The sequence below is a fragment of the Ctenocephalides felis genome, unplaced genomic scaffold (genome assembly GCF_003426905.1).
Source record: "Ctenocephalides felis isolate EL2017-DRISC unplaced genomic scaffold, ASM342690v1 CF-g0.4_SCAFFOLD_01604, whole genome shotgun sequence".
Classification (NCBI taxonomy): domain Eukaryota; kingdom Metazoa; phylum Arthropoda; class Insecta; order Siphonaptera; family Pulicidae; genus Ctenocephalides; species Ctenocephalides felis.
Genome location: NW_020537758.1, coordinates 36,912,542 through 36,940,044, shown reverse-complemented (window position 1 = coordinate 36,940,044; position 27,503 = coordinate 36,912,542). Strand labels below are relative to the sequence as shown.

The window sequence follows — 27,503 nt, the reverse complement described above, 5'->3', positions numbered from 1 at the left end:
CATTGAAAAATTTCCTAAAATAACTTATTCCTTTATAATATTCGAGAAATATAATTATTTAATACATTTTATTCCAACTAAATAAATTGAAACAAAATATTTGTATTGGCATTGGTGAGGATCACATTGATTAATTGGATATTAAGCGGACTGTAAATTATAAATATTCCATCACCATAAGTTATGTAAATAAAACCACTATTTAGTTTATGATATATATTAAACTTCACTCTACAACCTTCAACTCTCATTATATTTGCTAGTCTCCCTTATTATTATAAGTTACAGGTATTTATACTTGTACCATTGTATCCCCTACCCTAAAGGGTCCCGGGTTAAATAGAAAAAGCCCAGGCCAAATCTTGATCAGGAATTATGATATGCAATAATAATGGGATTAGTTTTAATTATATCGTTTAAAGTAAAAGATTACAAGTCTTATAAAACATATTAAAAAAAATATTATCAATAAAAATTATCTACTCATAGCAAATGTCCAGTACCTTTACATAAAACATGTGGCCCATATTAAACGACCGATTCGCCCGTCGATTACTAATGAGTTACATGTACAATTATTTCGTTGATACGACCGAAAGTGAATTTTTGACAAAAGGAAAGTGGACCATGGCATTTGGCCGTCGATATGTGTACTTTAATGATACGGAACTCGGAATGACAATTCAAGACGCGATTTTTTGGCAATCTGGTACGTGAGTTGCTTATTGTTTTTTACCAACATTTTTATGCAACAGGAAAATGGTATAAATTGTTAATTTTAACAATGATATTGCCATTACTTTGAGCATATTTAAAATTACTGTAAATTATTTTTACAAAATTTTTTTTTCAAAATTTTATACAATTTTTTTTACAAGAATAAAGGAAAGAAAATTTTCAAAGACATCGTACTTTGAAATCATTTTTGAATTATTACACCTACGTTTTGGTAGTAAAATATTAATGAATATATTCAATATAATATCATAACATAGATGTCTTCTTATAATTTAACTGAATGAGAAAGTAACTATCATAAAATTGATATACCGAGACAGATTTGTAGTAAAAAGGTGTGGGTTTTCATAACTTTGATATTGTAAAGGAAATATATAGAATATATGTTAAGGGCAAAAATCTCTAAATAAAAATTGAAAAACAAATTCACTTTGTAAATAATATAAACTAACGATTGTCCTATTTTGTACAAAACTGGAGTTATAAACTATTTTATATGCAATTTATGATTATTATTGAAAGTCGATATAATGAATCAATAATGCTTAATGGTTCACTACTTAGTATCGTGGTAATCGCCAGAAAATAATAATAATAAAACCAAAATTGGTTATGGAAATATTCTGGAGTTGACCCTGAAAATTTAGTTGACTGGCGTAGTAAGATTTAAATTGGAAATAAAATTCATTTGTACGTGAAGATTGTGATTAATAATTCTTCATACAGTTGTTTCATATATATATTTTTAAAATTATTCAAAATACTAAGAAACTTATTCCGATAGTACCTAGATTCACTTCAGAATGAAATTGATCCAGAATTTCTTTTAAAAATTTGAATAATTTATTCATAAGGTCCCTATTTAAAGTCTTGAGCGATATTAAAAAATATGCATGTAGAGATGATCGTTAAGACATATCACTAGTAGAAACTATACAACAAAAAACATTCAAATTCTTTGATATAACCATAATGGGCTTATTATAGATTTCAAATTATAGAGTCTTGCGTAATAAGTGTTATAAACGCTTCCGCCTTTTAGAGGCTAATTAGAGAACAATATTTTATATTGCGCTAATTTATATGTATATATATATATATATATATATAAAGCTATATTACTAAACTTGATATGGGTTTTAAAATTAAAATAATTTATATGAAAATAAAAACTGAATAGTTCTTGATATTAAAAATTTATGCTCTTGCAAAGTTTGATAAAATTATCTTTTTAAAACCTTATGGATATTAAATAAACTTTATTTCCTCTCTTTGAATGCAAACATCTATACTTCTTATTGCCCAAGAACTGACTACTTCAAGAACTTCCATAATTTATGCAATGTGTTCTCATTGAATAATTAAACTCAATGATGTTACTGTAAAAACTCTTGTAGATTATTTGATAAAAAATACTGAATGTTCTTGAAATGCGATTATTAAAATTATTTATAAAATAGTGCTTATTATATTCGTATTATAGACTAATTTGCACATAATATACTAACTAATTTGCTTATATAGTATATGATAATTATCAATATGAAATACTCTTAATATTTTTTCACAGATTAAATTTTTCAAAATTTTAAATCCATTTCTCTGATAAAAATTACAAAACTTGATATTAAATTAATTTGGAAGCTAAGAAATAGACGTACCACTCAATTACAGTTTTAGGGTTCATTTGTGTACGAGTTCAAATTAATTTATAATTAATAATAAATTCATACATACAATTTCTTAGTTATACTAATAACTAATATTTGAAATTTATAATGAAATTATTTAAAATATTTTATTACAGATAATGCTGTCGAGACATCTATGGAGAAGTGTGTTATTACTTATAATAGCAGTAGTTGTTACTTCACAAGATGATAAAGAAGAATTTTTGATAGAAACCCAGAAAATATTTGTAAGTATTTAGAAAATTATCATTACAATGTTGAAAAATTAATAAATTTTTATAAACGCACGAAATAAATATATTTTTGCTGTAACTATTTATAACGATCAGAGAAATTTATTCTATGGATGTAAATAATATGTCAATGTGAATGGAAGTGATGTAAATTCTTTGGTTGGCAATTAAATTTTTGATAAAACATAAAAAATATGCATTTGAAAATCATGAATTTATTAATTTGTTTATTTTAGAGTAACGTCCATGCACCGAGAGAGAGGAGGGCAATTGGCAAAGGACCTGGCTTTTTCGCCTCAGTGGGAACAATTGGAAGGCTGGCTTACCAAGTATGAATTTGAAACATGACTGTATTTCCAATTGTCCAAATTATTCAAAAAACAAATATTCCGTATTTCCTATAGTCTTATTTTTTCTGTACCACCAAATAATAGACAATGGTATTTTAAAGACAGAGAAATATTTTTTTCAAGGACAAGGACAAGTTAATATGCATTTCGATCATTCTACAAAATTTTCATAAATCTTGCCCAAATCTCATATTAGATTTTAGGAATTTTAATTTCTCTAGTAATAAGAATATTACTATATCTGATTATATCATTTGATCAAATAAAACCAAAACTTTATTTTTTATTTGGTTATAAAATATTTTTCAGCTAAATTACTGCTAACCATATTTTTATTATTTCAGCAATATAATGATACAAAAAGTGCATATGGTCAAATAAATGACCTGATCAAAAACAGCTTTTCGGATACTGCGACAACGAGTCAGGTAATATAATAAATATCATTTTATTCATATATATATATATATATATATATATATATAATTTAATTTAATTTTGAAGAAATTTGAATTATTTTAAAAAAATCATGGTTATAAATAATTGTAGCCGGTAGGTAAAACTAAATTAAAAATGGTCTTCTGACACTTAATAATTAGTAACATTTGATTAAAATTGCAATACTAATTATTTTTCATAATGTTTCGTAGAAATTGAGTTAATATCAAAATATTTTTATACAACATTTTCAGTACTTCCGAGATCAATTTAAACTCAAGTATTATAAAAAAAATGTTCAAAATTATCATTTAACTCTATTAGACAAGAATTTAATATATAGGATTCTGCTGTAATTTTTCCTAGAAAATATAGCTCAAACTAATATTATGAAAATCAAGAAATATATTCAGATGTAAATTTGTGAACAACGGAAAACGTCTTTGAATATTAATGTAAAGAGAAAAAATGAAAACAACATTCTGAAAACGGGGAATTTTTTTATTAAATAAATATTGTATATACCATACCATTTATATTCATAAATAATTATCATTTTTTTTCTATAATAACAATCAGCCATAGGAAATATAACACTAAATTTTATTTTTCAGGTTTAAGTATATTTCGCTCTTACTCTATTTTAAAACAAGTTGGATCAAAAATAAATATTCTTACATTTAAATATTTATATTAAGTGAAAGTGAATTTCCAAAAATAATTTTATCCATTTTTAGCCTCTGATCGATGCTGGACCCAATGCCACGACCACAGAAGCTCCTTATAGAGTATCAAGAAAAGAATTCGCAAATATCATTGCCAGAAATATACGCGGTTTGATAAGATTATTTCAAATTGAATGGAATGACGCAATCAATGTGAGCTAAAATAGAATTTTTATTTGTATTATACAGGTGTATTATATTTATCAACTTTCATGTAATCACGTAAAAATGATCAATATTGATTTTTCAGCAATCTTATTACAATATCGCAGACCACAACAGAGCTTGGAATAAACAGGTGCAGACGGTTTTGGCGAGGAAAACTACTACAGAAAAACCGTAAAATAGAAGAAATAAATTAGTCTAAATAAAATTCCATAATTGGTGCCAAACACTATTTTTACATTGATAGTTATCTACAATTCGATTCAGGAAAAATTAGAAGAATTTTCGAAGCCTTGCCACATTTGCTTAATACTTGATATCCAAACTTTTGCATTTTCCAGGATTCCTTAGCCAAGTGTACGAATTCAATACAATTTGATGCTTTTTACATATCTATCGCCGTATTAACAGTTAGTTCAAAATTAAATAAATCAAATATGAAAAGGTATCTTATTCATCAGATACGCTTTTTTTTAAAGTACATAATGTCACATAATAGATACAACTGCCATATAAGTACTATTAAAATTTGGTTTAAACAGGCCCTAATATAACTATTTTTTTTTTTAAATTAGATGATGCATTAGATTCATTAGACATTTTGACAATATCAAAGTTTCTCAGTTAGATAATTTAATTTTTCCCAACTTTCTGTCATTGCCAAATAATTCATCATTTTTTTGTCAATTGATAAATGTCTATATTCTATCTCTATGCCTACCTTTGCACTTTGTTGTACACTAAATTCAGTTCAAGTACTCTTTTTAGTTTAAAAAATTCATATTTTTTATAATTTTCTCATTTTACGCATTTTATATGGACCCAAGGTATCTATTTTCCTATGACAATATAACAATTATTATTAGTATTTATTATTTGAAATGTGAATGATTTTTTGCAGTATGAAACATGATTCATTGTTTTATTTCTTGCTATAGCTATAGTCACTGCCATTATTAATAAACAAATATCAAAATCAAACCTCAATAAACTATTTATTGATTTCCATTAATTTTTTTGTTGAATTGAAAGAAAATTATATTATAGATTCATTAGATTAAAAAAACACAAATGAATTGAATATTTAAGAAAAGTCATGTAAAGGTAAATAATGTGTCCTTAAGAATATGATTTTGACAGAAATGGTTAAGAAGATCAAGGTTGTAATAGTTTTAGTATTTATTTTATATTTAATTATAATTATTTATTGTAATTGTATTATATTACATTAGTTTTGTACAATGTTGTAAATATTAGAAGAATGATAAAATTTAAGAAAAATATTTACATTAGCATAAAAATTAACAAAATATATTTTTTTGGGTTGTGAATAAAGTTATAAGGCACTTAGAGTCAGTCGGGACCTTAAATATATTTGAGAAAATCGAAAACCGCTATTCTTTTGAAGGAAAATAGTCTCAAAGTCGAAAAAAGCATTATGAAATAAACTGAATAAAGTTTTAATGTTACAAAGTTTATTCTAATTATTTTAAAAGCAAACAACTTTATAAAGTCTATACCATGATTTTTTGCACGAGTGTTTTTTGACTAAATTTAATAATCAGAAAAAATTGAAAATGGTTTAACACTCATCAGATAAATTAAGATATCGCAAAATCACTATTAACAAAAAATTGAAACAATCTGGATTGAGAGAAAAACTAATTTAAAAATGATGTACTATGTATAGAATTCAACTTCAACATCAAAATCAGAATCGCTATTAAAATTTTCACATAAAGATAACGGTATTGCTTCTTCTCAAATCAAAATTAATATAAAGAAATTGAATGTAATTTTTAAGGCAAATAAGATTTATTTTAGTTATTAACCTAATAATTTACGTCAGATATACTTTTTAATATTTTAATAGTATGTCATATTATTATTATTATTGTAATTTCATTATATAAATTTAATTATTTTTTTACAAACGTAAAGGCTGTGAGAATATATTTTTAATATTACTTAAAAATAGAAAATTATAGATTTAATTTTTTATAAAAACTACATAATATTTAGCAACTCGTGTAATCATTATGCAAGTAATTACAAGTAAAAATGTATATCTCATTGTATAGCAATTTGTAAATAATAAAAATATCTGACGAAACAACTGGTTTGTGAGTTTCTCTTTGATTATTTTCATTGATTAATTATACGTTAGCAAAGTTTAAATTATTTTTTATTAATTATTTACATCAAATATCAAATTAATGATATATCTGCACTTAAAGCAAGTCATGGCCCGGTAGAGAAAATCAAATATATTGAGAAATATTTTTTGTTAAACATTGATCGAAATATATTTTGAGATAAATTGGGCTTTAAAATTTATTAATAGACTCTGACTGTAATAATTATGTAGTAAAAAGCTAGTTAGAGCAGACCTAATAAAAATTATCATTTGACGAGAATAATAAATAGAATTGAATATAAATGCAATACGTTATTTCAAGAACTTCATTCCAAGTGATCAATGAAAGTTCAGAAATAATTCTTTAAAAAACGATAAATGTATATTAAACTGATAGAACATTATTTTTCGCTCAATTAATTTAGTTTTCAAACAGGTAATACTCTCAGATTATAATTACCTATCACACTGAATGTTTGTCGATTTGTTTATAAAGATGGAGATACCAGTTTCTTTACATACAGATATAAATTCAAATATATTGCTTCATCGTAAACGTTATAAATATATTGTTTCGAGAAAATATACAATGTATTTTAGATTTAATTATATATTTTTCATAATCTATAGCAAATTTAAACATAAACTATTTATTACGCTTGTCTATTGCTTAACTATTTGCATGATGGCCTAAAAATTTCTTAAAATTACATGAAACAAAAACTTTAGTGTCTAGCGGAAAATAGTTAAATTTTCTAAGATTTTGTGAAGTCTAAAAAATTTACACTTCTAATATTTAAAAATATTATTATTTAATTTGCTGATCATTTAGAATGTTATATAAAAATTCCAGTTTTACCAACTTTGTAAGTGGAGAATAAAAGACAACATAAATTCTACAAGGATTTTGGCATATATGATTTTGAATATATTGTTATAACTTAAGTATTTATTATATCTAATTTGCACAGAATAAAATAAAATATTTTATTAGTAAAATTTGAAGTAAAGGCAACAAAAACATTTCTTTTACAGGGCTATCAAAGCTATCAATGTCCTTTAATACAATAAAACATAAATAAAATAAGCTAAAGCAATAATATAAAAATGTATGTGACATTTTGTGGACAAGATCCGATATAAAATGTTTACTAATAACCTTTACAGAAATGAAATTTTAGTTTTTCAGTATGTTATTTAATAATATACAAATTTAGAAGAATTTTTTGAACTTCTGTGGAATTACAGGATTTTATCATATCTTTCATAAGTAGTGGAGTCCCGCAAGGTTTGTATCGCGGAACGGGACTTAAAAATATTTTAAAGTCGTTTTAAAACTAGCTACTAAAACGTTAACAAAAGTATTTTTCATGATGATTTTCGAACACTTTAAGTAAATAATTGTTCATGTTATTCGGTCATCGTATGTTCTACTTGGCAACCTCGTTTTCGAAGTAATTTTTTGTATATTTATCTTTATTAAGGTATAAAGATAGATATACGAAAAATTACTAATTCTCATATTGCACTCAATTTAATATTTACAAACAAAATCAATAATATTGCAAGCAGAATACAGCCTGCGTAGGCTTATTTATTTAACTATCAATTACACACACTAGCTCTTCAACAAATATTGATTTAGTCTAAAATGATAAAAAAGATATTTGATTACAAACCGATTTGTTACAACGTGCAAAGACCTCCGTATGGAGGTTGTAAACACGTCTTGAAGAAAAAAACTGAATGTTCAGCGAAGTGTGTTGAGTCTATAATACTCAAGGTCGTGAATAATTGACCGACAAAATCATAACTGCAAAAACTTTCTTTGTTTATTGGTTTTGGATTTACATAATGTTTACGGTGACGAAATCGTGCGATTTCGAATAAGTGACAAAGTTTAAAAAAAAGAATTTGATGGTGTAATGGGAACATGTCCGATTTTTTGTGATATGAGGTAGAGATCCACTTGTGGTAATAGATCTTAAATCTGCATAGCTAGATATAAAGATATAAAAAGTTAAAATAATATTATTGATGTATATCTCATTAGGCAGATTAGCTATATACCAAGAATGATTCTGTAAGTGGGTAGAGTACAGAAAACGTAGTATGAACAACATCAACCAAAAATAATAAATGTGAAAAAAATTGATAGAAAAAGAGTATATGTAGATGTATAAAGAGAGTCACGAATTAAAAAATTTGAAACATATAAAAAAGCCTACAAACAAACGTATTAGTTTATAAATAAATAAAATTGAAGATTTTCTTTACTTCTAAAAAATATTATCATTTAATGGTAAACCTAATCTCTTGGTGATTACTGCAAGTTGCAGAATGCTGACATTTTACATCTAATAACTTGTATAACTTCTATTTAAAGTCAAATTCTTAGTTTTTGAGTGCACACTCTGTACTATAAATAATTTTAAATTTCATATTGTGTGCATTTCAAATATGATCACATAAAAGGATCTGTAGAAATACCAATAAATTCCGTAGTAGAGATAACTATCACTAATGTTATCAAGGTGTTACAAATGTTATTTTCTAGTCGAGGTGGATATTGTATTTGAAAACCTAGGATTGCAAGGCCAAGACTTATGTGAAAGACCCACAAACACGATCCAATGATGTTAACCGGAAAAATTCCCAAAAGTTGTGATTCATTTTAATTTTCCATATCTGTAATAGAGGTAACTATCATTAATGTTATCAGGGTATCACCAAAGTTATCAAGTTGATCCAGGTGAAAATGGAACCTGAAAGCTTGGGTTGCAAGGTGAAAACTTATGCCACTGAGCCACGAAGAAATTCCAATAATGTTAACCGCAAAAGTCATAATACATTTCAATTTTGCATATCTCTGCAAATCTTTTGCTAATTTAGAGAATATTGCAGTATGAGATATTAACCGAATGCAATCAAATTATATTTACTATACTATACTTCTTGTTTTAATTGCAAATACATTTGTTTATTTGTACTAATCGTGAATTTGCATAATGTTCAGAGGATTACGAAATCTTACGTGCGAATTCGAGTAAATTTTGCAAAAAATGTGTATCTAATGTTATTTACTGGTTTCAATGATGCTAGTGATTTTTGATTTGTTTCCTAGTTTTTCGGTTAACGAATGAGACATAAATTCTATTTAGAAACATAGGTTCTAAAGCGTTATCTTCGGGAAGGTAGGATTGTTGAACAATATTTGCTCATAACCATCAATTTTTTTTTGTATGTCTTAAAAAAATATGAAATAAGTCCTGATTCCTTATAAAAAACTACTAATTGTAGTTAATTTATGTTAAAATTCTCAAGTTGTTTGAGCGGAAGCATTTTGTGAGAGGACAGTAGGAAGTGAGAGGTATTTGTGACTCATTGATTGGTAAAGTTCGATATATCTTAATTAAATTTATTTTACTATTTGTAGGACATATCTTTAAATCAGGTTTGATATTTAATTTATACAAGTAAATTTAGCTCAGAACTATTTTTTGTCAGCTATCAAATAAAATATCTGTGAGTGTACCTGAAGTATCGTAATCAAACTGTGGTAATTAATTATATAAATTCAACTATTTTAAGTTTTGGTAAAAAATTAAAATTAATTAATTAAAAAAGTTAATCTAATAAATTTCACTATGTAGTTATAGCCTATAATCAATATATCAACATCACAATAAATTATCACTGTTATCTTAATTCATGATTATAGAACTGGATTAATTATTTTACGATTATTATGTATATGCGTACACTACAATGTAATATGCAAATTTAGTCCATTCTTATACGCATATCTCAATGAGTATTTTCATAATTTAATTGCATTATATTAACATGTTTTTCTAAGTTAATTTTTTTGTTATCAATACTTTAAGATTCTCTAAGTTCAGTTTTATTGAAAAAAAAATATGAAGCTAATTTAATTCTATCCAACTTTAGATGATTCTAATAGAAACAACTTCTCAGGTTCGAATCCAATTTAATTCTATCCAACATTAGATGATTTTAATAAAAAAAACTTCTCAGGTTCTAATCATTTAGACTTATCTACCAAAAGAACAGAAAATGTATGCATTGTGTATGTACTTTTATGTGTAATCTCGTAGCATTCGTGTATATGTTAACTCGTAGCAAATTCTCTGCTAATTTGTTGAGACAAATTATCAATCAATAATCATAGTTTAATCGAATTTCTTCATAAGATCAGTACTTGTCTAGAGCAAATTGTCTTAAGATGTATGCATGTACAACTAAATGTATGAATTTACAGCATATATTTTATTACACAAATCCTTAAACTAGTGATATTACTGCCGTATTGTAAAACTCATGACATGTAATTATTTTTTTTTATTAATTACCTTATAATGCGTAAAACGCCGGTACAATCATCGATAATCATGCACTGTAAAAAGTCATAATTTTCATATCTTGTTCTGCTTATAATCATATTATTAATTCTACTGAATAAATTTATAGTTAAACAATTAATTTATGTCCTGGTTAATTTTTTAAACGATTATAGAACTTGGGTAGAAATCAATTTAAAAATGTAAAGTTCTCAGAACAGTTGAAACTGTGCTTTAGATCATTATTTTAATTTTATAGTTGATACGCTATTTTATGTCTCAAAGGTTGTCTCAATTTTTTTTTATTGAAATGTTTGTGTATACTTTTTCTGGATTGCACGTGAATGAAACCTCCTTCACTCAATCTCCAGTAGTAAAATTTAAAAATAATAATCATTACTTAAAATACATAATAATATAAAAAAGTGAGCCAAGTATGTACGTCAAGTATGTTAAGTCATAATATATAATATAAATTTAATTTATTATGATATAAGTATGTATTACAAATACTATATTCCCAATTATTTGATCAATATTTAATTTCATGTTTTGTTTGCGATTTACTAAAAATTAGAATACTCATAGATACAGAAACACAAATAATATATATTTGTTATTAAAAATATAAATAAATGTAATGAAATCCTACTATGGGTATAATTAATAAAAATTAATTATTGTATATTATTAAAATAAATATTTGAGTTATTTCAGTTTTGATTTATAATGCATTAATAATTTACATTTAGATTAATAAAATGAATTATTAAAATAAACTTATAATACAGTAATTGAGAAATAGTTTCGAATAATTGATCCAGAGTTTTTATATTATTTTAATTTAAACATGTCGCAACCGGCACGCACTTTTGTTATAAAAATTATTAAATATGCATTTTTGCGCACATGTTTTACTCGTACGCGTGTTTTATTTAGATTTAAATATTTAAATATATGCGAATTAATATTACAGACAAGCATATAGTATGCAGTTTATTGGATATAAAATTACATATTGATAATTGTGTAATCGGTGGAATAATTAGTTAGATTTACCTTTAAATATAAAAAAATATATGCACGATAAAATTATTTTTCAATATTATTTTTATACAAATCACATAAGAATCAACAAGAAACTAGTTGTGATATTTTGGCTTGTGGCAAGTTGTATGATCTTCCCGATATGTACAAGTAATCGATTCAATCAATAATATTTCTTTAATTTATAGATAATCACACTGTTTACCAGTCTGACTGTCCACCTGTCTACTTTTCTACATTTATTCCCTGTTACCTGTCTATTTGCCTGTTTGATGGTCTATCTGTCTGTTCACCTGTTCACCTATTTATCTGTCTGCCTATCTGTCCACCTGTTTACCTGTTTACTTATTTACCTGTCTACCTGTCTACCTGTTTACCTATTTACCTGTTCACCTATTTACCCGTCCACCTATATATCGGTCGGCCTATTTATCTGTCTATCTGTTCAACCGTTTTCCTGTCCACTTGTTTACTGCATAGACAGAAATAATTCTTTTTAACCTGCTTATTTTTAGTTGAAAAATCATTCAAATTATCATATTTTGTAAAGAACCACTACGTAATAATTGTGAAAAATAAATTGTTGATTGAGTTTAAACTACAACAAAGAGTAAATAAAGCTTTTTTTTTATTGTAACGAAATAAACATACACCTTACGTAGACATTTGCTATCAGATACACGACAAAATTTTATTCCCTATTTTGATAATTTAGGCTGTGAATAAAATAAAGTACTAACAAGTCATTTCTGTAAATATATAGCACTGCAATACAACGAGAATGATTGTCACAAAAAGAAACGAATGAATAATTAACAATTTCTTATTGTAACAAAACAGTATGGAATTCCCATTTGTTTACTCAAGAGCACGAATTAAAATTTATAATAATAACAAATCATAAATTAAGCATACTTTCTACATATTTCCACATGCAAATTGAGTTCATTCATAATACAAATACGTCGGTGTAGTAAACGAGGGAAATTTTATCTTCACTTATTTCACTTTGTGCGTAAAGCAAATAACCCAAATGGCTCAAAACACGCGAACGAAAAATCCCCGCAGCGAATCGTTCTCGAGTGGATTAATAAACCGCTTGATTTTTCGAGAAATGCAATTTAACCAGAAATGCAGCTCGTGGAAATACCGAACTCTATAAAAATCACTCTTATATAAACATAAATACATAATGCGATCAGTAGCCGGAGGGCCGATGACTAAATTATCAAATATAAATTCTAAAAAAATGAAGAGCAGTAGAATATGACTGAATGTCATATATTTAATTAGTACCCTTGTACTGCTTCTCATTATTTTCAAAATAATAATTATTTTAATAAATTAAATAAAAATAGTTTGTAAAAGCGTCGGTCACCTACATACTCTATAATTTATAACTAATAGATTTTAGAATATTGTTACATTATGGAATAAAATGAGGGAGTGAAATAGTGTCACTAAATTTAGATATTTTTGTATCAACTATCAGTCTTCAATATGTTCATAGATGCATTAGTAAATCTCCTAATTTTTCTAGAAATGCAAATTAAACAGAAATGTCACATGAACCGATAACCGACTGATTTAAATACTGAAATAAGTTAATATAAAATCAAGAGGAGATAAATATTGGGACTGTCGTCGACTGAATTGGTTTACGATATAAGTGCATTACTTCAAATATTGAATAGAACAAACCAAATAAAATTTTATTTATTTTAACTCATATTTCACAAATTTACAAACTATACAGAACAAGGCATGATGACTAGCACCAAACAAATCTAGAGTTCAACTGACACTACTATTCTATAAAAAATATACATGTACGCACTAACGTACCGAAAATTTATGACTATATGAATAAGCTTTTCCTTTGTAAAATAACCCAAACAAATGTATTTGTATTTGAAGTAGAAGTAACACTGGCTACTTCTACTATTGTCAATTTATTTGCCATATGTAATCCAATTATATTATCTTTAAATTTACTAGATGTCGACTACAGACATTTGAAAATTATATGGTGAAATAAAAAAAATATGTATAAGTTTACTGAAATTTTTTATCTCTTTTATCAAATGTAGGGATCACGGTAATATTAACATTGGCCAATTTATCAGAGTAATAGTTTGGTATGGCAAATATACGCCATGCAAAAATTGGAACACACTATCAATAAAAACATGTAATTTATGATAGAGAAAATGTCATGTTTTACTTTTCAGTCGCACGAATTTAATATATTATTTTTCTTTATCGTGCTGATTTAAAATATCTAATAATATAAAAGTATAATATCCAAGGATAGACAACTTATATACCAAAACACCTTTATGTAACCTGAACGATACCAATAGATTCAAACACCAAAGTGTTCTAAAAATTCCTATAAGAACAAACACCAAGGTTCTCTAAAAGACATCTAAATTTTTACATGTTGATATTACACAAAAAATCAAACTTTTATTTACTCCAGCTCTCTGATTTAACTTTTTTGATTGAAAACACTGTTTGTGTTTTCTCCTGATGATCAAATAATACTTCACGAACTATATTAATCATACACCTATTATTATTACACTTTTTTAGGATGTCAGCAAAAATTTAGGATATATGCAAAAATATTCTGTTATAAATTATATTAGGCTGTGTATAAATACTGCAACCTTGTTGATTTCCATGATATTACAAAAGATAAATATCATTTGTTTTGCGTTATCTATTTCGACAATCTTTTTTGCGTTAGGCAATATCATCATATATGACTAATTAAATTGAAAATCCATGCATCCAATTATCATATCAATGGCTATCGATGAGAATAAATCAATCAATCAGAGTTGCAAATAAATTTATTCATTAGTTAACGGTTAGTTTGGTATTCCGGAACCTTGGATGCAATGATTAGCTAATAATTGTTTAAAATATTACATTAAATATATAAGTTAAAAGATATAAAAATTTTTGAGAGGTTTTTAGAAACCTGGAGTAAATAAAAGTAATTATAAATCTTGGCAAGCAAAAAAATATGATGCTGTTTCACAAAAAAAAAAAACATTTTTATTATTTGCAAAATCCACATATGACATTATAGCAGAACTTTAATATTAAATTTATCAAATAACACTATTGCTAGTTAATTGTGTATTTGCTGGTTTGATTATAGGAAGGTAGTGTATTTAAATTAACAATTTATTTAATATGATCGATTTAGAAGTACTTCATAGTACTATATATAACTCTTAACAAAAACAAAGCTACCTTTTCATGATAATCTATAAATACCCATCTATTACTTAAGACTTAAATATGCGCGAATACTCAACTAATACAAAACGTCCTTCGTCGAACTTTGGCAGTGGGAACAATCTCTTTTGCTATATATAATGAAATTTAATTAAAGTATACAAATCAGTTCAATATTTATTGATACTTCCTGCGTCACCGGTAGTAAATAATATTTGCATAGATGTCATCGATAATGTCTGAGGATTTATGCAAAATAAGGTAAAACATACCATATATTGTTATATTTTTTAAACTTGATTTACATTTTCAGCCAACATACAAGAAAATTAATTAAATGTGTATATAATATTCAGTAAAAGTATTTTATATTTTCTTCATTGAATTAAATATTTTAATGCCAAAATAAACGACATATTATAAATTTAATGTTATTTTGGTTTTTAAGTATTTCGTTTGCTGTTGATTCACCACCATGTGATTCCCATTAATTTCTTATTATATTTTATTATGATAAAACAAATAAAAACAACAGTGTTTGATTTCTCATTTCTTATATAACCTATTGTTCTAAAATATCCATAATTAACTTTGCATGTACAAAATACTTATTATATACTAAGAAACATGATCAATAAACGATATTAATTAGATTATGCATGAAATTTTAATTATTATATAACGAATAATAAATATTTAAAAAAAATGAGCAAAGTAAGATATTCTATACATTCTCACATAATATTATCGACAATATGTAAAATTGTTTTAATATTTAAATATTTGCACCTTGAAGATGAAATAAGAGTAGGTACTCAGCTATTCAAAAATAAACTACTTAATGAAAAGTAGAGAAGGGCGGGCTAAGTTATTCCAGAAGCTGGCTTAAAACTGATAATAAAGTAAGCCAAGTTTTAAATTCTCTTTGTTTGAAATTTGTTTGATATTATGCAATGAATTGTCATTGCTCACAAATGTTGATTTGTACTAAAAAAAATTGGAAACGATAAGTGAACCTAGTTGTTCCAAAGTCACAACTACTTTTTTAAAGTAGTTGTGATTTTATCTACCGCTATTTTTTAATTTTATCAATATTGATATATATTCTATTAATAAATAAATGTAAAATTAATTAAATAAATAATGTTTGTTCCGATGCGGTTGCGGTGTCACTGGCGATCAACCATGGTCACTTCGATTCATTCAGGGAAAGTCTTTGAAGGTCTCTTGACGCACACGAACGTTTTGCGTTTAGAGTCAGAACCAGTATCAACATTTTTCAAATTTAATAATTTATAATTTATTATAAAATTAGACTATTTAAATATAACTACTAATTTAGAAATATTTTATGAATGTAATAAAGGTTCAAGAATTACATTTTAAAAATACCGCTGCCATCATAAATGTATATTTTTTAACATTTATGCCATATTTATATTTCTACATGTATGATGTGAATTTTCATGAGATTTCTAACAGTAAATCTATTATTAAATAGAATTGATTCATTCATTTCTGTTAAAATAAAGGTTTAAAAATTTTTCATTTTTAAAATACCGCTGCCACCATAGTTGTATATTTTTTTAACATTAACATATTTGTTAACATATTTGTCATATTTATGTTTCAACTTGTAAAATTTAAATTTTAATGAGATTTCTTACGGTAAATCTATTAATAAGTATAACTAATTCATCAATTTTTCTTAAAATGAAGGTTTTAAAATTACATCCCAAAATGACCGCTGCCACCAAAAATGTGCATTTTTTAATATCTTTGACATATTCTTATTTCAACTTATATAATTTAAATTTCCAGAAGTTTTCTAAAGGTAAATCTATTAATAAGTATAATTAATTTATTTATTTTTGTTAAAATTTCTAATAAATCACCCATGACACAGTGAAAAAGCTCAACCAACTTCTATTCAAGAAAATTTTTCTACATGTATAAAAAAAATAACCCAAGAATATGTTTGCCAGTATATTATTATACTAAATTTTGCCTGACTATAAAGGTGTAAGACATCAAAATAGATAAAAAAAAAGTTCGTTATTACTCTCAGTTTTTCCTCAGACAGACAGTTCTCTTTTGGATTTAAGTAAGATTATTTAGATAAATTTTATTACTATAATATCGGCTCTCTGACCAACGCGGTCGTACGACAAATCCGCTGAACGTCTGCGATTTTATAATCGCCAAGAGAAAAAATCTATATAGGCATATGCACACATGGAAGTTGTTCTATTTAAAAGAAGGCGTTTGACGGGCGCGCTGCCACACTAGTGCTCTAGAGCGGAGGCCGGTCGGTTGATTGGTCAACTAGAGGGATAATTTAGCACCCCTAATTATTTTTCATTTTTTAAGTGCCAATTAAATTTTTATTATTATTTTTATCAAATAAAATTATTTCCGGGTTGATAATATATATGATCAGTGATGGCAGAAGTGGAGGATATACAAAGTGGTGAGTAATTTTTTTAAATTAGTGGTATATTTTCACAACTTTTGATAGAAGATATCAAATTATGTTTTACAATTGAATTATTATATTATGAACACTATTTTTCAAAAAAAGATATTTTTTTGATATTTTAATAGAATATAAAACAAACATATTAAGCTGATTTCCTTTGCCAATTATATCTCTATACAATTGTTTGTATTGGTATTAACAAGTATATTTTTGAATTGTGCTATTTTAATTTATATAAAATAATTATCATATATGTGTTTATATATTTGGCTTGTAAAACTGCCAATTCTTCAAATTAAAAATGTTAAATCTATAATAATTCCTTACTAATACGTTCTGACATTGACAGTAGTTGTAGACAGATGATTTGATATACTACAAATAATTATGTTATTTAAATTAGAAAAATTATTTAAAGAAGAGAGAAAATTTGAAAACGAAACGATTTCGAAAATTAATATTGATTTTTAAATCGAATTGTGGAATCACCCACAATTAGTAAAATTGTCCACAATCAATATGTAGAGAAAAAGCTTTACATCTATATATTTATTTACTTTATCTATATTGTTACTAAAAATATTGTACTATATTCATCTTTTTCATCTTAAGTTAGAATTCCAGTGTGAAATATGAAAAATAGGTTTTTAATTTCTTTCATATTTTCAAAGTTCAACTATTTAGTAATACGTGTACAAGAGGATTTTCAAAAATTTGAATTATTTTCAGAGATACAGCTAATTGACCATGATAATCTTCTTCTGTTTTGTTCTTTTTGCAAAACTTTAAACGCGTTTTTTCTTAAAACTGTGTTCTTCAATTGTGTTTTTTAATAAACAGTAATATTTTTTATTTTACAATTCGCAATCAACACGATCGTGAACATGATGTATGGTTGATGTATAAAAAACGAATTTAATAATGCATGGGACATTCTGAGTTAATTATTGTGATTGGCATTGATCTATATACTTTTTGTATTTAAAAACTGTTAGCATATTATCATACATTTATGCAGGAATTTACGTATCCATATCATGGTTTACGATGTGTGAATAAAAAACTATTTAACCCAGTATCATTGACATTTTCATATTCACTTTCACAATAATTCATATTTGGATGTATCTATCACTATAGTAATGGTACATGTTGAGCATACACCAAATTTTAAGTTTATGTTAACTGATTTTTACTTTTAGTCAATTTAATTAAATTTATAAATAATTTTTATTCAATTCTATGCTTCACATACACAATATTTGCGCCACTAAATATATACTAATAACATCTAGTTCTAATTGTTAGTCAGGAACTTCAAACGTGTTATAACGTTCTTTATGAAGAAATTTTATTAATTTTGCTTTAATTTTAATCAACTTTTACTTCGCTGTTAAACTACAAAAAAAAATAGGAGAAAAGTCTGATATAAATAGTAATTCACGATAACCAAAATTTTCCACCAAGATCAAAATAAAGAAAAAATGTTACAAAAATTCAATGTAAAAATTCAAATAAAAATATTTTTGTAAACAAATTTATTGTTTAATACCCAGTGGATTCTATTTATTTCTCATTAGTATACACCTCATTTTTAACTCAAAAATCTATATAGAAATATACTTGAAACTAGTGGTGTATGTTTCAAGTTCAGGTCGAATAAAAAGATAAAAATCAAACGTTTGAATAAAAAAAATAACTTTAAGTCAAATCATTAAATTAAGTTTTTGGAGAAAAAATATTTAAAATATAATAATACGTTTACAAATTCTCTAATAAGGCGCCAACAATGAATAATACAATTAAACAAATATTATTTGTAGCTATTTGCGTACGAAAGTAACCTATTTTATTTACGCATTTCTGTTCATAAAACGATTGAATAACAAGTGAAAGAAATATAAATAAATATAAACACTTGTTTAAACATATGTAATCTCAAGAAGAAAAATGCGTATTTGCTGCAAAACAAATATTTTTTGATAATATTTGACGTTCATCCACAATTAATACCTTTGGATTGTAAAAAATAATTTGTAAATACTAGAATATCGATTACATATTATTTATAAAAATGTAATTGGTTGTTACCACATTATAGGGCATATAATTTCTTTAGTGCAAAAAACACAAATTTATTTTAGAAGAAATTTTTTTATAATATATCATATAGAGTGCATATTAATTATGCACTCTGAAAAATAAAAATACTATTGAAGTCAAAACGAGAATAAATTTTATTTATTGACACGTATATAAGGTAAATAGTTCATTTTGACAATAAAAGCTGCGCCACATTAAGGTTTAAAAAACTAAACTTTTTTCTTCATCTTTATTAATATAATATAAAACATTTTTTTATCCAGCTATTATATTTGCATATAATTATTGTAAACAACTCAATCGCCTCATAAGATAATGTTTAATGAATAAGATTTGCAACAAAGTAGGTACTTATTAATGTACATTAAAGTATAAGAAAATGCGTGTCATACAACTGTTATAGTAAAATAATAGGAATGCAATTGGCCTTGCAAGTTCTTAGATGTGATGGATTCATTATTGAATCAATTAAATCTTATGTAATAATCGGTGGTATAAAATAATTGTCAAGTTATAAATATCATATGAGATAAAAAAATGAAATATTTGAATTTGGACAATGTAATGCAATTTTTTAATATACAATATTATCAAATCTATGTCGATATATACCAGTAAAATTCGTTCCCATTTTGTTTCGAATTTTAAAATAGGTTTTCTATTATAAATATTTTTATAAATGGTGTTTAGTAAAATATGTGACTATTTTTTAGAAAATCTCAAAGAGAACAAAATGCAGAGCACTAATATGAAACTAATAGGCAGTTCGTCCGTCATCGATGACCATCTTTCTGAAGATAGTGCCTCGAGTGGTGTTGCTTCTGAAGATGATGAAATTTTACATAAAGTCCAAAAAGAACAAGTCTGGTTTGCTAGTCTTCCAGACAGAGCTTCTCATGAAAAATTTTTGCGCAGGGCTGTCGATTTAATGCTTGAACGAGCTGTTTTTGCTTCCACATCGAGAGATGCAAAGGTAAAACTATATTTCCAAAAAATCCCAACTATATAAATTAAGTCCTCTGACTGATCATAGTAAAATTATGAATTTTCCAATAGGTGACCCAATGGTGTGATCCAGAAAAACTCCAGAGCATCCTGGATCTTCAACTCCGTACAACCCCTTGCGACCATGATGTCCTACTCAGTCTAATCAAAGACACCATCCACTACTCAGTGAAAACAGGACATCCCTATTTTGTGAATCAATTATTTTCGGCAGTTGATCCATATGGTTTAGTTGGCCAATGGTTGACCGATGCTTTAAATCCTAGTGTTTATACCTATGAAGTCTCACCAGTATTCACATTGATGGAAGAGACAGTACTTCAGGAGATGAGGAGGATAGTTGGATGGAAAGATGGTTATGGGGATGGTATATTTTGTCCTGGTGGATCTATTGCAAACGGTTATGCTATTAGTTGCGCAAGACATAAGCATGTACCAGAGATTAAGGTAAAGTATAATAGATTTATTCATTTTTTTCTTCATTTTAATTCAAACTAATCTACATCTAAAAATCATACAAATTTTATAATTTGAATCATATTTTTCGAACTAACATATTACTATCTAACCTGACTATACTTCTACATACGATGATCCATATAATATAAATATAAAGTTCAAAAATATGCAATTGTTTTAACAGCTCGAAAAGTAAATTTTGCCGTATTATAAATTAAATTCAAAAATACATTTATATATAAATTTATCGAATTACAGAGTAAAGGTCTACATGGAATTCCACGTCTAGTCTTATTCACATCCGAAGATGCGCATTATTCAGTTAAGAAATTGGCCTCTTTCATGGGAATAGGTTCTGACAACGTGTATCTCATCAATACCGATTCCAGGGGTAAAATGGACCCGAAACATCTTGAAAGTGAAATTGAGAGGTAAATATATACGAGATATTAATATTTTATTATAAATTTTTTATTTTAAAATTTTAAATATCAAATTGAAACTAGTGGTGCTTGACATTGTGCCTAAAGCCAATTGCTGGAACTTTACGTAGCAAAATTGAACTTGTGAGGATTAAAAATATTATATAATATTATATAATAATCAATAAAAAATAATATTTGGATGATAACAATTGTTATAAACATTTTCAAATAGATTGTTATAATTACAGTGAATTTTAAAGCTACAATTTTTTGATAACGTTATAATAAAAATAATTTTATAAAACTTTCAACATGCCTACTAATTATTATTGAACGCTGGCAAAAGTTACTTTGGGTTCCCTAAGTATGAAGTAAAAAGTTTTATAAGAACTTATAAAATATCTTTCAGCACTCAAGGCAATTACTCAAAAACATTCACTTGCAGAACTATGAATGTTGTCGAGTAATGAAACATTTGTATATGATATGCATTCGGAAATGAGGTAAAAAATTTAGATGCAAAATTCTTTGTTGGTTTGGTCAAAAATAAAAAAAAATATTTCAAGAGTTCAAGATATATAATAATGAGTAAAATAGTTACCGCAGATAGCATAGTATAAATGTAATTAGATTTGTGCTTATGGGTTTAAATAAAAAAGTTATTCTTTGATGTCGTGCCTTAAGGCAAATTGCTGGAACTTTCCGCACAGTAATTAAAAACTTGAGGAATGAAAAAAATCAATAATTGTTTTAAATAATTTAAAATAGATTATTTATTATAAATATATACTATAAATTTATCTGTGCTTGTTATATTGGGCGACGAACGTATTCTACTTATGTATGTTTGCAAGTCTAATAATAATTTTTGACCGCCAAATGTCATTATTTTTTGTTATTGAGATTCCATAAACCTGCCTTTCCAAAAATTTGAACAGTTCTTTGTTTAGTCAATAAAAGTAAAATGTTTTTTTGAATTATTTAAATCAAAGGTTTCAAATTCTTCGAAAGGGCTAGACCTGTCTATGCCTAAAACTAATCAGTCTCCTTATCAATGTGAATCGAATGTGTTTTAAATTATTCAAATCGTTGATCCGTATTCCCGAAATCATCGACGTAAATTTGTATCCGCACACACACACGCACACACATACAAACACATACATTCAATTTTTCCAAGGTTCAAAATTATCAAAAGGTTTTGAAAGGTAAAGATATAAAAAAAAATTCGGTTTCCTTTTTTTAGGATTACTATATTTTACTCTACTGGAAGTTAAAAAAGGCTTTCAATATAAGAGATGATCTCAATATTTTAATCAATTATTCTAATGAAATATACTATTTTATTGAAGCTATACACAAAAACTATAAAAAAACAACAAAATTCTAAATATTATTGAGCTGAAATGATACGAATTACTTGTAATTAATAAAAGTCGTTTAAGTATATAATAGTATTTTAAAACTTTCATTGGGCCATCTCAACATATAAAGATTCACTAAAGTCTTGAAAACATTTTTAATGATATGTACAAAGTAAGAGCTTGACCAATCCTCACAAAAAGCTAAACTGCAAGATTCCCTGATAATGTCTGTCGAACGTTGACGATAGTTCAAATTTTAGCTCGCATTCACACACAGAAATTTATTTTCATTTTCTTGTTTTGAAATGACATGACATTGTAAATTTAGCAAATTGGATTTTTTAGCTAACACATAAATTTTGACTTTGGGGAGTTAAGAAAATTTACCGTTTATTTCTTCAAAAGTAAAAAGCAGAGAAAACCCGAAACCGAAATTTTGAGAAATTATATTGTTCTATTAGCTTTTTACTTCTATACTATTAGATCATCATATATACAAGTATATCAGACCAAGAGTACGTTCTCTCATGAAAAAATTACTACCAATTTTCGGTAACCTCACGTATATTTAGAAGAATCAACCACAGCAGTCGCCACGATTTAAATTTCGAAGGTTTTCTTATTATTTTGTAATAACAAAACATTATACAAATCAATGATATTGAATCCAATTATTTATAAACGTCTCTAATTCCAGATCATTATTGGAGGGAGCAAAGCCATTCATGGTATCGGCGACCGCAGGAACAACCGTTCTCGGAGCCTTTGACCCAATCCCAAAATTAGCCGACATCTGTACGAAGTACGGACTCTGGTTGCACGTGGACGCCGCTTGGGGCGGGGGCGCACTCATGTCCAAGAAACATAGACATCTCTTGGAAGGCATAGAAAGGTCAGTGGAATTGTAATTGGGCCTACACCTATATGTCTTTCAAGCTGGTGGTGCATGGCATCGTGCGTTGGCAACTCCCCGTACTGAAAATTAAAGTTTATAAAAAAGATAGAATTTTTATAGAGCTTTGAGATTTTAAAAAATTTTGAAAAAAAAATGAAATTTGATTTTTTTTTATACTTTGAACATTTTTTTAAAGCAATCGCGATAAGTTAGGGTAGAAACGAGATATCGCGCCGCGTCGCAGTAAAACAGATAAACATTGGTATGGAGCCCATTTAAATGCAAACAAAATTTGTTCTTATTATTAAAATATCTATAAAAAATTATGTGATAATATGATGTACATATGTCTAATAATCATTTTTTTATGCCAAATGGCATTGTTTTTACTTTTTTTTATTCGATCTCCGAAACTGCTAGACCTGCCTTTCCAAAATTTTATCAGTTTTTCATTTTGTCAGTACAAATAAAATGTTTATTGAATCATTCAAACCTGTTCCCTCAAAAATGGAGTTACCATTTTTAGCACTTTTTGCCCCGTACCTTCAGAACGGCTGAACCTGTATTTGCCAAAAACTGATCAGTACGTCTTGCTATCAATATCAATCGAATGTGTTTTTAATTATTCTAATTGGTTGATCCGCGTTTACGAAATCGTCGACCAAACATTGTACCCGCACATACATACACACACACGCACATACACATGCATCCATTTTTTCTAAGGTATGCCAAAATGTTCAGAAACTTGTGAAACGTTCCCTAAGTATGAAGTAAAAAGTTTTATAAGAACTTATAAAATATCTTTCAGCACTCGAGGCAATTACTCAAAAACATTCTCTTGCAGATACGATATGCATTCAGAAATGAGGCTAAAATTTTAGATGCAAAATTTTTTGTTGATTCGGTCAAAATTAAAAAAACTAGTTGGTATCGGTATTTTGTCTTGAGACAAGTTACATGAACTTCCCGATATGTGAAATTAATCGACTTAATCAATAAAAAATAGATTAATTTATGAGCGATTAAAAGTATTTCGAGTGGATTTAATAAACATAATTAAATAAAAGCGAACGAACACATTAATTCTGAGTATTTTCTAGAAGCAAATTTTCAAAAATCAATATTTTTTATAATTGAACCAGTTTTCGTAGGAATGGTTTAGTATGTTCATTATGACCAAGTACTCTATTGTTATACCAATCGTCTAATTGGTATGCCAAAATGTTCAGAAACTTGTGAAACGTAAAGATAAATAAAAATTTCGATTTTTTGCGATTACTATAACTTACCCTACTGGAAGTTAATATATACATACAGTGATCTTCCCTGAAATGTATCTGAGCCTACATTCTTGAACAAATTGACAAATTTTTTTGACAAATGATTATTATCGATCTCAATATGCAATCAAATGCCTATTTTATGCGAGAATTCAGAAATGCATACAAATTTCAATGAGACTAACGAACGACATGTAAAAACTTCAGAGAGTTCTTAAATCTCTAAATAAAATGTTTCTAACTTACAATATATTTACTATCTATAATTTATAAGTTATTCTACATATTGTCTATATATTCGAATAAAGATATAAGATCATATGTTCATCCCTAACAAAAATTAATGACTTTCTAAAACCCTTTATCTCTTTTATTTTCTAAGATGTTCTAAGATTTTCTATACACAATTTTTGTCTGAAAAGTATAATTATATGAAGAGTCTACTTAACACTACTATTTATCTGCAGAGTCTAATTAACACTTACTTAACACATATGATAGACATATTACAAATTATTATCATAACTTATTTGTCATTAATCTTTTTTTAATTTGAGGAATGCCACATATGATTTTTTTTCATTTAACGGTTTTTATATATATTTTTGCTATTCGATATGTTTATATATTTATAAACATATGATAAATACAACACGATGTAAAATATGTAATATATGATTTTTAAAACAAAAATTGAACAAACCGGAGAATGGGATTTATCATTTTACAGATGTAACATTTCTACAAATATATATGTACACACAATTGAAAAGCATACTTTTGACAAAAAGTACACTTTCCATAACAATATGTTTCTGCGCATAGAAGATATTTTAGGAGAACATATTGTTCACAGAATCAACTTTTGCAAACAAAATAGATTGCATTTCAAAATCTACTAACAGAGTAATACAGAAATAATAATTTTATACAAGTTAATAAATTTTGACTTACCAGTTTATGGTAAATGATCATTATATCATGAACAATGTGCAACAAAGCTTGAACATACCTGAAATAAAAAAAGATGATATTACTAGTTGTATCTTAATATTAAATAACATATTGAATAAAAAGCAATTTTTTAAATTAAATTAAGTACTGATATGTTTTCCTTCATTTGCTAAAATTATTAATTGTCTATGAAGTAATAATGTTGATACCCGGATTTATTCAATTACCCAGATTTATATTAAGAAAAATATAAATTGCCACTGCTTGGTACCGGTTTAACTGTCGGTCAAAAATAAAAGAAACAAAAGCAATATTTTTTTTAATTTTTTTTTTTAACTCGTTTTATTTAGCAATCAGAAATACATAAAGATTCCTATGAGCTAAAATGACAATATTTAAGAGCGAGAACTTTTTTAAATGAATTGCAAATTATACAAATTTCTGAAAAACTAAATCTGATTATCTGATCCACATTTAATAGTGATGTCAGTACCTACTTAAAAAAATATACACATCTTTTACGTTTTTATAAAACTTGTGTACCAAATATTTAATACCATTATTTATTATTTCAGAGCCGACTCAGTTACATGGAACCCCCACAAGCTCCTAACAGCCCCCCAGCAGTGTTCAACATTCCTTCTACGACACACAGGTTTGTTGACAGATGCCCATTCGTCCAAGGCCCAATATTTATTCCAAAAAGATAAATTCTACGACACCCAATTCGACACAGGCGACAAACACATCCAATGTGGTCGCCGAGCTGATGTTCTAAAATTCTGGTTCATGTGGAAAGCCAAAGGCACCGATGGATTTGAACATCACATCGACAAAGTGTTCGATAATGCTCAATATTTCACAGAAGAAATACGAAATCGTAAAGGTTTCGAACTAGTTTTACCTGAACCTGAATGTACAAATATATGCTTCTGGTATTTACCACCAAGTATGCAAAATAAATCCTTTAAGGATCTTGAAAGTCGCGAGAGCGCTTTGCATAAAGTTGCACCAAAAATTAAGGAAAGGATGATGAGAGATGGATCTATGATGATCACCTACCAACCTCTGAAGAAGTTACCAAATTTCTTTAGACTGGTTTTACAGAACTCAGGGTTGGAACACTCAGATATGGACTATTTTATTTCTGAGATTGAAAAATTAGGAGCAGATTTGTAAAAAAAAGAATTGCGATCAATTTGAGAAATTATATGTGATGTTATGAATACAAAGTATCCAAATATTTTTAATTTTAGATTTAATGTACAAAATTATTTATTTATATGTATTTTCGTATTAAAGAACAAATATATTTGGTTGTCTCTTAATGAAATTCAACCTGTATCTATACTTGCCTTAAAATAATCAGTATAGTATTGATCTATTTTATGTACAAATT

General features: G+C 26.5%; 2 protein-coding genes across 3 annotated transcripts in view; one reads left to right on the top strand and one right to left on the bottom strand.

Annotated features, from left to right (window-relative positions):
* LOC113372261 (carbonic anhydrase-related protein 10-like) overlaps nucleotides 1-27,503 on the bottom strand; it is a 448,128-nt gene that overhangs the window by 232,836 nt on the left and 187,789 nt on the right. The gene's annotated exons all lie outside the window — the stretch shown is intronic.
* Nucleotides 17,463-27,283, top strand: LOC113372260 (cysteine sulfinic acid decarboxylase). The gene is made up of 6 exons (XM_026612585.1): nucleotides 17,463-17,607; nucleotides 20,433-20,692; nucleotides 20,776-21,171; nucleotides 21,442-21,614; nucleotides 23,670-23,864; nucleotides 26,680-27,283. Exons 1-6 carry the CDS (start codon nucleotides 17,580-17,582, stop codon nucleotides 27,281-27,283), a joined length of 1,656 nt encoding a protein of 551 aa, XP_026468370.1. The 5' UTR covers nucleotides 17,463-17,579.